This window comes from Amphibalanus amphitrite, unplaced genomic scaffold (genome assembly GCF_019059575.1).
Source record: "Amphibalanus amphitrite isolate SeventyFive unplaced genomic scaffold, NRLGWU_Aamphi_draft 000125F_arrow, whole genome shotgun sequence".
Taxonomy (NCBI): Eukaryota; Metazoa; Arthropoda; class Thecostraca; order Balanomorpha; family Balanidae; genus Amphibalanus; species Amphibalanus amphitrite.
The window spans coordinates 648728-663332 of record NW_024881620.1 but is presented as its reverse complement, the minus strand read 5'-3'; the positions used below and the strand labels follow the sequence as shown (position 1 = coordinate 663332).

Below are 14605 nucleotides of genomic sequence, written 5' to 3'. Positions count from 1 at the left end.
TAATGATAACGGAACACCTGTTTTACTGTTTCCAACGTATCCGCGCCTGCTTCGTTAGATTTCTAACCCTCGGAGCAACCATGAGACTTGTGACGCTTTGTAAATCCACTGTCAAACATAAGGCAGAGTTTGGCCCTTTGACAGGTGCACGAACCCGGCCCTCAGCTGGCACGTGCTGTGACGTCACCCGTGGAAGCGGTTCGCCCCCGCGCCGGTGGATCAGGGCGGGTCGGCAGGATGTCCTTGGTATGTCGGTCCGCTCTGCAGGCTGGGCCCAGCTCTCTGACCTCAACTTGCTGCCATCTGTGAGCTGCCACAGCCACAGGAAGCTTACAGGAGGTGCCACTTCTATCCTCCACTGAGGAATCACTCCGGTGTAAGGCTGTCGGCCGCGGCACGTCTATATAAGGCAATCCCCTGGTGGCCTCCAACCCAGCGGCCGATGTCATAATAGGACCTCAGCTGCCGACGCCACATTCTACAGCAGAGGGCGCACCTGGTAATCGAGCAGCACTCTCATAGCAAAAGGCGTGTTTGTTTATCGCACCTCCACCATCGACAGTCTCAACTGCCTTCAAGCAACGTGCCCACTTGCGTCCGACTCGATCATACCATACCTAGCGGGCTTTTCGCCCGTTTTTCGCCCATCCCGTCGAGTGCCGTCGACGCCAGAGCCTCTAGCGGAGACGGCTGAAAGTGAAAGTCGCTTGCTCAGTGCTGAGCGAACCGTCACGAAGGGTGGAAGTACGCGCCGCGAGCGCAGAGGGTGTGTTCGTGAGTGAGCGGGCGCCGCCTGCCAGCAGTGCCATGGCGGACGAAGACCAGTATGGAATCAGCCAGAGTGGCCTGGTGGCCCGCAGTCCGGAGGGACATGCAGCGCGTGGCATGCAGATCAAGGGCAACGAGGATGTCTGGATCGAGATCCAGGCGCACACCTTCAAGAACTGGGTCAACGAGAAGCTGGCGCCTTCGGGGCTGCTGGTTGAGGACCTGGTGGAGGACCTGCGAGACGGAGTCTGCCTCGTCACCCTCGTCGAGATCCTGCAGCAGAAGAAGCTGCGGAAGATCGCGCGCCCGATGAACCAGCACCAGTGGCTGGAGAATGTCACCACCGCGCTCAGAGCCATCGAGCAGGACGGCATCAAACTAGTCAACATCGGTGAGTGCTCCTCTTCCCCTGAATATAGACCCACCTGCCGATTCTGTAGTGTCAGTGCTCTAACTATACTGATACGGTGTGCCCCTCGCTGGGGGCCTTCCAGGGGAGTTGCATCGCCGGCGACAATGCACGATGATGTCATCATTGCGACCCCTGCACACGTTTCACCACAAGATGTACTGGCCCTCAGCACACGACCCTCCCTCTGAGATCAGTCCCTACCTCTCTGGTGAGAGCCAGCCAGTCATCGCCTTCCGAGTTCCACCTCGCGTGAACTTGGTCCGCCCGTCTGAAGGTGGGGAGGGGCGGTTGCCGCTCCCCTCCCCTCCCCCTCACGGTCTCGCTCGGTTGGTGAGGCGCCATGGCGGAAAACCGGCGCAGCCCAGACAGTGGGGGGGGGGGGGAGGCTGCGCACGGAGGGGGCATTGAACGGCATACCTGGATACCTTGCAATGCACGAGCTCCAGGCCGTCACATAGAGATTGGATGGAATCAAAGGATAGTGTTCCACATGCATGGTTGGAGGAGCACCTGTCATTCGGGAGCACACGGCAGCCACTAAGTAATAATCTTGATTGATTGAAAGCTGTATCGAAATGCTAAAGTAATAAGAAATGCTAGAACAGGTCTGGCTCCAGGAATAGCGTTGGTTGACAAGTGACAGAGCTGACACGACTCAGCTGCAACAAAACCGCTTCATGCAATGGTAGCGAAGGTCAGTCAGCAGGCAGGCAACAAGGCTATTTCCATCAGATCCTCTGGATTAGATCGCACGCACCTGTTACTGCCCCAGAGTAATGTGCTTGCCACAGCCGCCTCCATCCGCCCTCACTCTCTTCCAGAGGCCCTGTCGCGACCTTGAGCCAGTTCTGCAGGGCCTCACTGGAAGAATGCTCGTGTAGGAGGCACTGTAGTCCTTGCAGAGATGTGCAATGGCATACATAATTATGCACCTGTAGGTATTGCTATGCAAGTGCCGTCCATTGTGAAGGAGAGAAGAGAAAGAGAATCCATACCATCCGCCGTTGATTCTGAACGGAACTTCAGGCTGTATGAAAAAGGGAGACGTCTATATAATTGAGTTGTAGAAGGTATAATTGAGTTCTTTCTTGTCGTTTACACGCATGGGAATTGTTTGTCATGTTGCAGCTGTGCTTTGTGTCGGGAAGAGCCGACTCGTGTGAGTGTAAGGGTTATGTTCAATCACGTGGATCATGTGAGGTGGGAGACACTTGTTGCGTCTGTGGAAGGCGTGTGCTTTGTCGTCGCTGGAAGTTTTTTTTTTAGTCCGTGGGAAATATTTATTGATATGTCGTTGAGAGTCGTTTATTGTGTCGGTGGGATACGTTTATTTTATGTCACTGGGTGACGTCTGTGGAAGATGTCAGTGGGAGATGTTTATTATGTCGGTGGAAGATGTTTCTTGTGTCGGTGGGAGCCGTTTATTGTGTCATTAGGAAACATTTATTGTCTATTGGAAACGTTTCTTATGTCGGTGGAAGACGTTTGATGTGTCGGTGGGAAACGTTTGCTGTGTCGATGGGACGGAGACGTTTACTGTTCGGTGTGTCGGTGGGACATATCTGCTGTGTCGTTGGGAGAGGGAGACGTTTGTCCATTGTTGTATCGGTGGGAGACGTTTCTTGTGTCGGTGGGAGGCGTTTATTGTGTCGTGGGGAGATGTCTACTGTGCCGGAAGATTTGTCATGTGTCCGTGGGGTCTATTTTGAGAGAGAGAGAGAGAGAGAGAGAGAGAGAGAGAGAGAGAGAGAGAGAGAGAGAGAGAGAGAGAGAGAGAGGAAGAGAGAGGGAGAGAGAAAGAGAGGAAGAGAGCGAGAGCGAGAGCGAGAGCGAGAGAAAGAGAGAGGGAGAGAGAGAGAGATAGAGCATGTGAGATGCTAAAACTATGTAACCTGAAATGAAATCATAACGTTATATCGGCATGAGGTAGACTTGCTGGAATTAGAATTACTCATTAATTAAAGATGTGGGCGTGGCTGTTTCGATCAAATGTAAATCACTCACCAGACATGTGGTGTAAATCCGAATCAATCATGGTTTATTTAAATGACTCGAGATCGCTGCGGGTCAGATGACTTGGATGAAGTGACGTCACAGCTGAGGTGAGTAATCCGAGCCTATCCCCACCGGGGAGTGACGTCATTATTCTCCTCGAGGAATGAGGTGATTGGTCACCTGATGAGAATGGAGTCATTCAGGGAACCGATAGAAAGGGTCGAGAGATAATAAACAAGTCAACGGTGGACCGTCGGCTCCTCGTCATCTGGTGCTAGGAATTCGGCTCCTTAAAAAGTGATAAGCAAACATATTTAGCACGATGACGAGATGCCAAAAATTATGTTTAAAAAACGCCATGGCCACACACCATCACTTCATTGCTAGACAAAGCACATGGCCCCGCTGACACGTCTAACCGCCGCGCGCGCACGACTGCAGACATTTATTCCTGCTAACAGGGAGCGCCGGCTGCCTGCTGTCGAGGAAAATTGGCCCACCAGGTAGAAGCCGTGAGCCGGCAAGGGAAACACACAGTCATGCTGCATTCATCAGGAAGGGAAACGAATGAGGTGAACGGCATGGCGACAGCGGCGAGTGCCAAATTACAGCTGTTTTCTATTGGAGGGCGTGAGGTGACATGGATGTCACAATGGTGTTAAGTTGCGCTGATGTATCTTCATGAAAAATGAGGCGTAGCAGAGCTTTGCCCGGTGTGGGCCCTGCCATCCAGCTTGAGACATTGCTGCCTGCATCGCTCACTACCAATTCACGTTTTCTTCATATGCCTAAAACCCCTTCGAATCGCAGCACTAATCACAGTCACGGCTCTGTTAGACCAGCTACCGCATTTTTGCGTCCACCCCACCGTATTCACAATGTGCACCCATCCGAACTGAAAACAGTCGCTACGCTCGTGCTGTGAACCCTGAAATCGGCCGAAACCCACGGTTCGCCACACACCCCGACGGGGGTTGCCCTGGCCGCTAGTCATCCTATTTCGGCTGAGAGGGGGGAGGGCGATTGGTAAATAGGGAGGGAGGGGCACCATGCGGGTAAGGTCACTGGAGCAGAATGCGGGTCACGCCCGGCGCTCCGGGGCACAGCCAGCGATGCTGAGTGATGGACTGAGCCCAGGGGATTGGCTGGCATACGGTAGTGGAAGGTCGTCGCATGATTATTGCTGTATCTTTTGTGGAAAGTAACGTGCACTGCATACATACTAACTGCAATCAGCGGAATCATGGGCAGAATAGGGAAAGCTGTTTAAGTAGCTAACTTACGTTTCATATATTTTTAGTTGCAACATTGTCTGAATGTAAATATGACGAGATACTTAAACGCTTCAGTGAAACGAATGCCTATAATATGATACACAAGCGGTATTAAAACGGATAGTTCGGCGTATAACTACAGTCAGAAACGCCCATTAGTGGTTTGTGGCCATGCTCATCCAATTCGAGCTGACTGACTGAACCTAATTAATCATCCTCTGGAAGTCAGTTAGACGGCTTCTGGCATAAAATTACGCTAATTACGTCCTTGCCGAGCTGTTTCACTCGAGCTTCAGCTTCAGCGGCATTGATGACTTGGTCGAATTGGGTTCAATAAAACGTTAAGCGTTTTATTGAATGTTAACTAAAACGTCAAAACGTTTCACATTTAACTCATGATAATTCACCGACTTTGAATTGATTGCAAAGTGACATCGCAACTTGCTATAGGAGTTGATCTTTGTCAGCCCTATGTTCGACCTGCCTTTTGACTAACTCTCATTGCAGTTTGGCGCCAAATAACACACAAGTTCGTGGAACGATGGTATAGCATGTTATTTATTAGTTTATTAGTTGCTGTAAAATTGTTTTATTTTGGTAATTTAATTAGGCCTAGCATCATTGTGCTGCAAGGCGTACACGTGTTTTCTGAGCTGCTGACATGACCCATCAAGCCACATAGAGGAACAGCATTCCATCCTTCGGTTTTTATTCCATTCCGGCGTGACATTGCACTCATACTGGGTCACTCAGCCTTGAAGTTGATTGAGACATACATATATTCACATGGGGTGCTACTGCTTATGTAGGTATACGCATGATATAGGTAATTGTTTCCACCTATGAGCGGTTAAAAAGCGCGACGGACCATTCAGCGAACGTCTGAAATGGGCAAAAGTTTGTTCTTTAAGCCCACTCGAAAGAATAAACCGTTAACATTTCCCAATATATTGCAACAATTTAATCACTGCATCTTCAAAGACTGATGAAATAGTCAGTAAACTATGCTTGGTAAATCACCCTAGTGAATGCTATCCTCCTTGATCACTGACACACATCTAACGAACGGGCCATGTGAATCGACGTCTCTGTGATTCCATGCGGATGAAGATCTGCTGCCTGCGGTATACCGGTGCCAGCTCGCAGCTCCCACGCGGATGGGCCCCCTCCCCACCCGCCATGATACAGTGGGAACTGGGACGGATCTCGGTGATGTGAGCGGTGCTCCCAGGTCAGCCGGGGTCACACGAGGTCAGTCTGAACAAGGTCACCGCTCGGCCGGCCGATGCCGGGCGCATCCACACGGGCAAGGCCAGCACGATGTGTTGCGGTAGCGCCAAGAACAAAGGTGAAGGCGGGCTCTGACAGCGCAATAACAGCGCGGCAGTGGCAGGCTGAGGCGTTCAAGTGAACGCAGGTTGATATAGGGACTAAGTAACAACTCATCCATCAGATACTGGAAACGTTGAATCATTATTCAGGACCGCGATCAAAATGTTATTGGGCGCTGCGCGCAGGCACAGAAAGATGTTCCCTTTTGTAAGATCGCAGGTCTTGGGTGGCATACATTAGCATGCAAAGCAGTTTCGCACCTATGCTATGAATAGAACTATGGTGAGACAAAGTGTGACAAAGTCAAAGCCTAAAAGCTGAAACGGCATGACAACCGCACGCATATGTTCTAGCTACCTGTAATGGGGTGCATTTTTGTCAATATTAGGTACGCAACCTATTCTGGTTATCAATGTGTCCCAGGTGTTATTTTACACCCAGGTGCGCTCACTCACCCTCTCTTCTAATCTGCCGACTGGGGTTATAACTTCTACCACCGCTTTACGCAGAGACAGGGGCGTTCACCCACACCCGCCCGAGTGCAGTCCCGGTCCGCCCTGCCCGGGCAGACCGCTCGCTGCGGCCGTTTAACCTCCCCCGCTCCCCGCTGGCGGCCGGCGGCGGTCCTCAGAAGTCTGGCTCAGGACCCGCCCCCTGACGGCCAGCCGTTCCGCCCACGCGATGTGGGCGTGGTGTAGACGTGACGTCACTATAGCAGGCGGACCGTCCGTGACGAGGGACCAGGTAGATCGCGACGAGGTTCATCCATACGAGCAAGGCCGTATATGCCGATACGGGGAGGTATAGCGTGGAACTGGGTGGAGGGGACACGGCTCGACACAATTCCAGCTCGTATTGGAAGAAGGGAAATCGGGCGCGGTGCCCGTTACCCAGACAGGATATTGGTGCTGCATTAGACGGACGAGAACTTGACAGTCCGAAGCAATATTAACCTGATGTGGTGGAAACCAATGTCGAGGTAATGTTTTCTTCTGAATCCGCTATCCACTTGATCCACTTGAATATTCGTGTGGACCATCAGGGCTTAGATTTGACAAATATAGACTATCCCAAGCCCAGGTGTCTGTCCTTTGGCCTAGGCTCAGGTGTATGTAAGCGGTCCGTTTTCAGGGCCTTCAGCCACACCGTGCTATGCAGTACTCAGATGTATGTAGACAAATCTCCAAAGTCCCTGCTGTGTAAGCCCACGCATTCTTCGAAATCCTGTTAAGCAAATTTGTCTTAGTGCTTATACAACCAGGTCCGATAGATTCCCCAATGTAGGTAGCTTGTGACCCAACTTCCAACATCAAGATGAAACTCCTGGGAGTAGCGAGATGGTGCTTCGCTTCATCATTACAGGCGCAGATTATACGGGTAGGGAATATACTCTCTTCTCGAGACACTTCGACGGCCGCGGGCCGCGTCAGCCTAATTTGCATCTTGACCTTTCAAAGATTCACCCAACTCACCGGAAACGCACGATTCGTCATCACATTCCAGCTCACCCAGCGCCGATTCAACCAGTGACGTCACCACCCATCGACCTATGACGTCGCTCGTGACGTCACCGTGTAGCGGCGCGGCACTTTCGTTTTCCGAGCGCGCGGGCGGGCGGCGCCGACGGCCGTCACTGCGGCGCGGCGGCGCGGGCGGCGCCCGGTGCTACTTTCTAGCGCGGCCGCTGCAGTCTCCTAGTGAGATCGACGCCGCACAGGAGAGTAGCCGCGCGCCCGCCCGGCCGGCCGGCCCGGCTGGGGCGTCCGGTGACGCAACAGCCGCCGCCAAACACAACAATGGAAAGCGGCGGCGAACGCTTTACGGGAGGCGCGAGGAGCGGTGGGCGTGGGGTGCAGGGGGGACTGTGTCAACGTGGGGGGGGGGGCGAGGGGGCACAGGCACGTGCGGCAGACACACGCACGCTACTGGGCGGATGGCGCTAGCAGTGAATGAATGTGACGATGGTTGAAGTGCGTGAGGGTCGTTTGCGTTTGATGACGCCTGTTTACGCTGAATTGACGGTGTATGCAGCGACAGAGGCCGGTGGAACAAGGGCCACGGATCAATCACATATTACCAGATTTGATTGAGTAGATGCTTCGTTCTGGGAACAATTACCCAAATCAAGGAAATTGTGCGGCACTTCGTCGCCTTTTTTCTGCTGTCAAAGATGCAAATTCGTTATACGTGCCTGCTATGGTAGTTGTTACTTTCTTTATTCAACTTGGTCAGCTATCAAGTATCAGCAGGGGTACGACATCATGCCAAGCGTTGCGCTATAGACCGGATGGTGCATGTTTGGTTATAAAACCGTCATATCCTGCTTGAAGGCATATGGCTGTTGCACGCTGTTATCGGCGGTCACGTTCGCGAGTCTCCGACAAGAGCCGTGACTTCCAGCTGTGAATTAGACCGCTATCGTTGAGGAAAGAATAGTCTTGTTACATCATGCCCGTGAATGTTCTCTCCGCAACGCCGAAATATAGAATAAAGCATGCCGTAAGGCGCTAATGCCAGTTGGCATATCTGTCTTTATGGTACTGTCAGCCATTTTGCAGCTGATAAGCTTCAAAATTGTGTTATGCAAGAGCTAACTGTTGCAAGTGCAGTTGTGTTTTGTTCAGCCATGCCAAGAACAAGTTAACTTATAAAATAATCGAATCGCAATGTAAATGTTTCAGAGAGAGTTCAGTGTCTGCTTCTCCTGATAAACATATAATCCAATGTAAATATTCCACCAAGAAGGGCAAGGCCGTTCGCAAAGACGTGCCCACAAGCTGCTAGAAAGTCAACACGCAGCAGATCTTGCACAACTACTCTCTCATTCAACCTCTGGCGTGCCATGCTCTGTAGGTACTGCGAACCACTTCTGGCGCCAAGTGCCCTTTTCACTTTGGCACGTGAGTGGCCGCCAAATAAGGAGCGGGCGGCACGGGGCGGCCGGTGGCGGCGGCGGCGGCAGCGGTGGTTCCGCCATTTCTGACCGGGACAGGAACGGCGGCTGCAGCGCCGTGGTGGCGAACCTGGCGCGCTCACTGCAGCTTAGCGGCGAATGTGTCGCGCTCGCTGCAGCCGCGGCGGCCAGGTGCCGTCGGGCTGGGTGCGTGCGTGAGTGTGCGAAGGAAGGTCATTCGGCAGAGGCGGCAAGGACCAGCCTTGGACCCGCCTTCGAGCTACCGCCGGCCGCTGCCGACGCCAACGCACAGATTGTGGATCTGTTCCTGTACAGACGATTACGGACGGCCAGCTGTGGCAGCTGTCTGGTCCAGGAATGTGGCGGAATCAGCTGGTGCACGGATATGAGCAAACTCTAGGTGGCTGCTGTGAATATCATGAAGTCATATCACCAGCTGCACCCGTGACACTTCAGACCAGTAAAGCTGTAGTCTGAGTTCTGACTGTGACAGATGTCAGACAGATGTCCTCATCTGTGTTTGGAACGTGACATTTCATCCGATCCGGCTGTTGAACTGTTAACTTCGGGCATGACACATCGGCAAAGGTCAATAAGGTTCTTTCAAATGTGTCATAAATTTGGACAGACTTTTCCTATATAGCATGGTCATCGTTGGTGTTTATGTAGGTGTATTGAACATATGGATATTACAGTCGAGGACTCTCACACTATGTTGAACGTCTATATATAAGTATGTATTGCCAACTTAAGCAATCATTTTAAGTTTCTTTAATCTTTTATGTAGTAAACCAGTTACCTATACTTTTCGAGTAGGCTCTGCTAGTGAATGATGACCAGTTGCATAGCAATGTGTAACTCATTAAAGAACAGTTAGCTTAACGTGCAGCATTAGCATAACGACTTTGTCACTTTTCGCTTTGAAGACAGTTGTCTCCGCTGAGGGAAGAATCCGAGCGACGATGCCCATGACTGGTGATGCGTGTCACACTTCCTGTGCAGTTTCGTCACAGGGCCGCGCCACTTCCATTTCCCATAGAGTCTTCTGCGAACCGCAGCGGTGCCGCAGAGCCGCCCCTGGTGACTCGTGACTCGTGAGTTGTGTCTCGTGACCGTGACTGGGCGTTCAGCAGCGCCCAGTGACCGCGCGATGACAGGCCGCTACGGTTGGGTGACATTATGGAAAAGCTGTCGACGTGCGAAGGGTAAACGCGTGGTCGGTATTCAGGTTGGACATTCAGCTCTTCTGCTTGCGTATCGCGGGTGATAAGGTATTGGTAATGGTGCGTATTGGGACGTGCAGGTCGTGAAAGGCCTTCTGGCGAATTTGATGAAAACATCTGGGGTTTATGTCCTAGACCATTCATGCCCTTCGCTAATCAAGATATTGTTAGCTGATTTCATTGTTCATTTTATTTGCTCGCAACGGTAGCTAACACATATCACTGTATCTGCTCAAAAAACATTCCGCTGTAGTCAATCATCAAATATCGCATTATCAATCACCGTTCGCCCTATAGACTGCCAATTTTCTACGGCCCCGAGTCACCACACTGCAACGGTCTGCCGTCGGCCAGTAAACCGTCCAACGTGACGGTCAGCACACACGCCTTTCGGTGCTCAGCTAACGTGACGGTAGCATGGCCCGTGTCTCACGGGAGGTCACCTACCATCTTGTCTGCAGACCCGACTGTCGGGTTGAACTGGATCACTCAGCGTGACAGCAACTGTGGCTATTTTCGTTGAGAAGTTATTTTTGCTTGGTAAGCACAGCTGGTTCCTCGTTTGACCCCGTAAGATGTTCTCCACAGGCATTGATTTAGTTTAATTGCTCGGTTTTGTTTCGTATTTCTGTTCGTACAGCAATCCTGAGTATTTAGGTATTGGTGTTAGTTGTGTGATATTTGTCATTGAACGGTCTCATACGCCTCAGTTTGAACATGTGACTGAAGCATGACAAGTGTTCCTTCCTGTAGGTTTCGCGTTATTTCAACTTTGAATCAGATAAAGGTCGTGACTGCGCACTGCGCAGGGTGAACCGCATCTGACCACCATTGTTGCATGTATCGGTCCCATTTCCGGGGATTGGCATAAATGCCGCCACTCCCGATCGGAAATCATCACGCCATGCAATGTCAGGTCACGTGACTTGCGAGCACATGGTGCGAGGTGAACCTCACTTTTCTCGGCTCGTATGTCTGTAGAAGAGCGCAGTCATTGGCGTTCCGACACCGTATCGTGAGCACAATGGCCACACTGGTTTAGTTTAAACGTATGATGATGACTGCGATTCTTGAGTCGTGTTGGCTCGTCCATTCCCAATGATGTATTGCCTCACCTCTAGTTGTAGGTTCGGTTCTAATGTGCTATTTGGAGGAAATAATAGCACCTTATTAACTTTGACGTGTTCCCCGTCTGCTTGGCCTGACCTTTAAGCCACAAATTGAGTAATCTGCCCAACGAATGCATCTGTCTAATTAACCACTAATGGCTGTTTATTCGGATGACGCAACTGCTGTATATCCGCTTGTTATCAAATGATTTCGTAGTTCGAATTGGTAACAATAAACATCCAAAGGAAGTGTTTTTCTTACCAAATTTTCCGAAGATGCGTGACATTTGAATTATACGCAACATTCTGCGTCTAGCTGAAGGTATCAAGCGCAATTGACATATCATACCTCGGCTGATTGACATGGGGCAGATGTTTGGTGACTCGTAACCACACTTCGTACTCTGCCGCCCTCGGATCTTTCCAGCGTTCCATGTCTTCACCGTCATATAATGGACATGTTGAGCAAGAGCGACGACCAGTCTTTAGCTGGACGATTCATTAAACGTGTTTCATCACCCGTAATTACGGCCGGCTCCTTCACTCGGTCGTGCATTCGATAACAAATGGGCTAGTGCGTGCAGCATAGGTCCAATCTGCAGACATTCTATGCGTTCGAGGTGTCTGTCATACGCGAGAAGTCAGAATCCTGACGTCTTGCAATTGGTATATGAGGTAGTTTACATATAAAATAACGTTTCTTTATTTAGCGCTAATTGCATAACCTGTTAAGAGTGCTTTATTAATGGGCAAAAAGAAAGAATTACAAGGATGTAGAAATGGACAAAATTATTCGTTGACACAGTTCTATAAACTGCAAACAGCCCGTCCTTCGGGGCTGTTTGGTCGTCAGTAGTGATGACCTCACCCCGGCTGAAGAGGCTATGTCGCCATCGCGGGGACGTGCGGGGAATGTCCAACGGCCGCTACCTCGTGACAGGGCCACCTCTGCCGCCGGCGCGGCGGGCGGAGGAATGCAGGGAATGGGGGCTGGCCGCTGATCCAACGCTCGTCCGGAATGGGAATGGGGCTCACGGTATGGTGGGGTAATCATTACCCTGTGGTTCACGTGTTGGTATTTCTGTGATTTAGGCGGTGTGCTGTTCCATGCACGATATTGGATAAGATTCTTCTGCATCATGCTCACTTTTGCTGTGCTGCTTTCCAGGAAACGTGGACATAGTAAACGGAAACCAGAAGCTGATCCTGGGCCTCATCTGGAGTCTCATCATGAAGTACCAGATCGGCCAGTCCAAGTTCCCGCCCAAGAAGCTCATGCTCTCCTGGCTGCAGGTGAGCCACTGCATCGGCAATCTTCTTTGCAGTTCAAAGCCGGAGGATCGAACAAATAAAGGACGGTATCATTCAAAAATGAAATGATAATATCAGACTTAAAATCAGTAATCACATATTCCAATAAACTATTATCTCCTGGACCCATTTTCGACTATCTGAGCCAGAATACGCAAGCCTTGTGTACGTTATTCTGGGACGGCGGTTTCACCTTCGCGCGGCTATAGAATACGTAGCAGCAGCTCTGAGGTAAACACTGGCCGAACGTATATACGGCGGCTGGGCGGACGCTGCGTGCTGGGACGATAACTTTGAGCCCCCATCACTCACCAGCGCTCACCTTCCTTCGCCTCTCTCTCTCTCTCTCTCTCTCTCTCTCTCTCTCTCTCTCTCTCTCTCTCTCTCTCTCTCTCTGTCCTCCTCTCTCCCTCTTTCCACGCTCTATCCTGCTCGGTATCTGCCCAGACCATCTCCCGACGGCCTGATCCGTCTGGTGGCCATCTCACATTTCATCTCGACCCGACACCCTCGGGACATTCGCCGTCGGCGGTAATTAATGGTTTCACATGACACGATCAGTTTTCCGACTAATCGGATACTGAGACGGTGTCATGCTGGCCAATAAACAACACGGCTCTGTTCATACACTGCATCTCCTCTGCTGTCTTGATAAAAAAGACACTGACCAACTTGTTATATAAACCGTATAGGCAGCGTTGCCTCAGCAACATTGTTCCGAAAATTATTCAGTGAAGTTTAATAAGCAGACGATCAATACACGGAATAGCACAGCTCAGGCTTCAGTTTCACCGCGGTGTCAGTTCCGTTGCTGTTACCGAAGCTATAGTCAACTTATCAATCACTTATTTATGCCTTCTGCGTCCGGGTGCAGCTCCAGGCACATCCGTCTCCCCCCAGGATTTCTGCAGCGGTGCTGGCTGTGACCTCTCTGTGCCGGCTGTGACCCCGTGTCGGCGGCGCCGGCCGACCGGCTGCATACCTGCGCAAGCCGGTCGTTAGAGAAGAGTGCACTGCTGCTATCCCCGACCGGCAAAACAGGCCCGTGAGGCGGCTGATGGCGGACCGGAGCCGGAGCCTCAGCCGGAGCCGGAGCTGGAGCCGGAGCCCGGTCACGGCTGGAAAAAGGTCGGACAACACTCCCCGCCGGCGCAAGAAGCGGCCACACTGAGGCGCTAGTGGGTAGCTTGGTTAGCCTGGCTGTTTGGTTAGCTTGCCAGGCACGTAGTGGGTAGGCACTTCTCCATAGTTAATGGCGTCGATACAACACTGTCGTGCCAGCCGTCAGGGACTCTTCGTCAAAAGAGGGCCGTGGGACTTATGCTTCCACGGGGAGATCGCTCTTAATCCCATGCACCCATCTTTTGCAAGCAATATTAAAGCGGGAAGATTTGTGGGCTAATACAAGCTACCGCCTCGCCAACCACCGCAGGTTTCTCATTTGGGCGGGATGTCGTAGGTTTATGATTAAAATTGCGCCTGCTACATTCAATTCTTTTCACCCTTTTACCCCAAGCACAAATCACTGGCACTTAATTTACCATGCAATTTGGGCGGGATGTCGTAGGTTTATGATTAAAATTGCGCCTGCTACATTCAATTCTATTCATCTTTTTATCCCAAGCACAAATCACTAGCACTTAACTCACCATGCAACGAGCACCCGTAAACAGTTTTATTTACCGACGTGGCTTCGTCGCTTATTTACCGTGTCAAAAAGGTGCGCATCCTCCGACCAAAAACAAGTGACTAGGCATGGAACATTATTTGAATGCCAATTATGCTAGCTTTTTACCTCTTTTCTTGCTTCTACAATCTACAGACCATTCATTTCGAAATATTGTCATTAGCCATCCATCTGTTATGTTGCGAGGGACGAAACCGACGCAAAATGTTGAACGATTTGACACTAAGAAGAGTTGGTGACGATCAATGAGTTGTCCCCGGATCTGCCAGGCCTATCAGGTGCCAGGTGTTGGGTGCCAGTTCAAATATAGCTGCGCGGATGCCGGTTTTACCAGCTTTACAGTGGCTTACGACACGCCACGCGAACTCGCATTCAGAGGCGTTTATAATTTGTCACGGCGCCATAACGCGCGCACACACACACGCACGCACGAAGCGCCGTGTCCTCCAGCGGAAAACATCGTAAAATGAGCAACCAGAGGTGAATAAAACTCAAAAGCTGTCACCTACGCGATGTCTAGCTGTCACGAATTTTTTACAAGTCATCTTGAAACAGTAGGTACCTTTTTTTTCGTTTTCTC

General features: G+C 51.1%; 1 protein-coding gene across 1 annotated transcript in view; it reads left to right on the top strand.

Annotated features, from left to right (window-relative positions):
• Window positions 1-656: 656 nt before the first annotated feature.
• LOC122381709 (filamin-B-like) overlaps window positions 657-14605 on the top strand; it is a 95655-nt gene continuing 81706 nt past the window's right edge. The window contains exons 1-2 of the mRNA XM_043366198.1: window positions 657-1159; window positions 12196-12320. Coding sequence (XP_043222133.1) covers window positions 808-1159; window positions 12196-12320 — 477 coding nt within the window. The 5' untranslated portion in view covers window positions 657-807. The remainder of the gene's footprint in view (window positions 1160-12195; window positions 12321-14605) is intronic.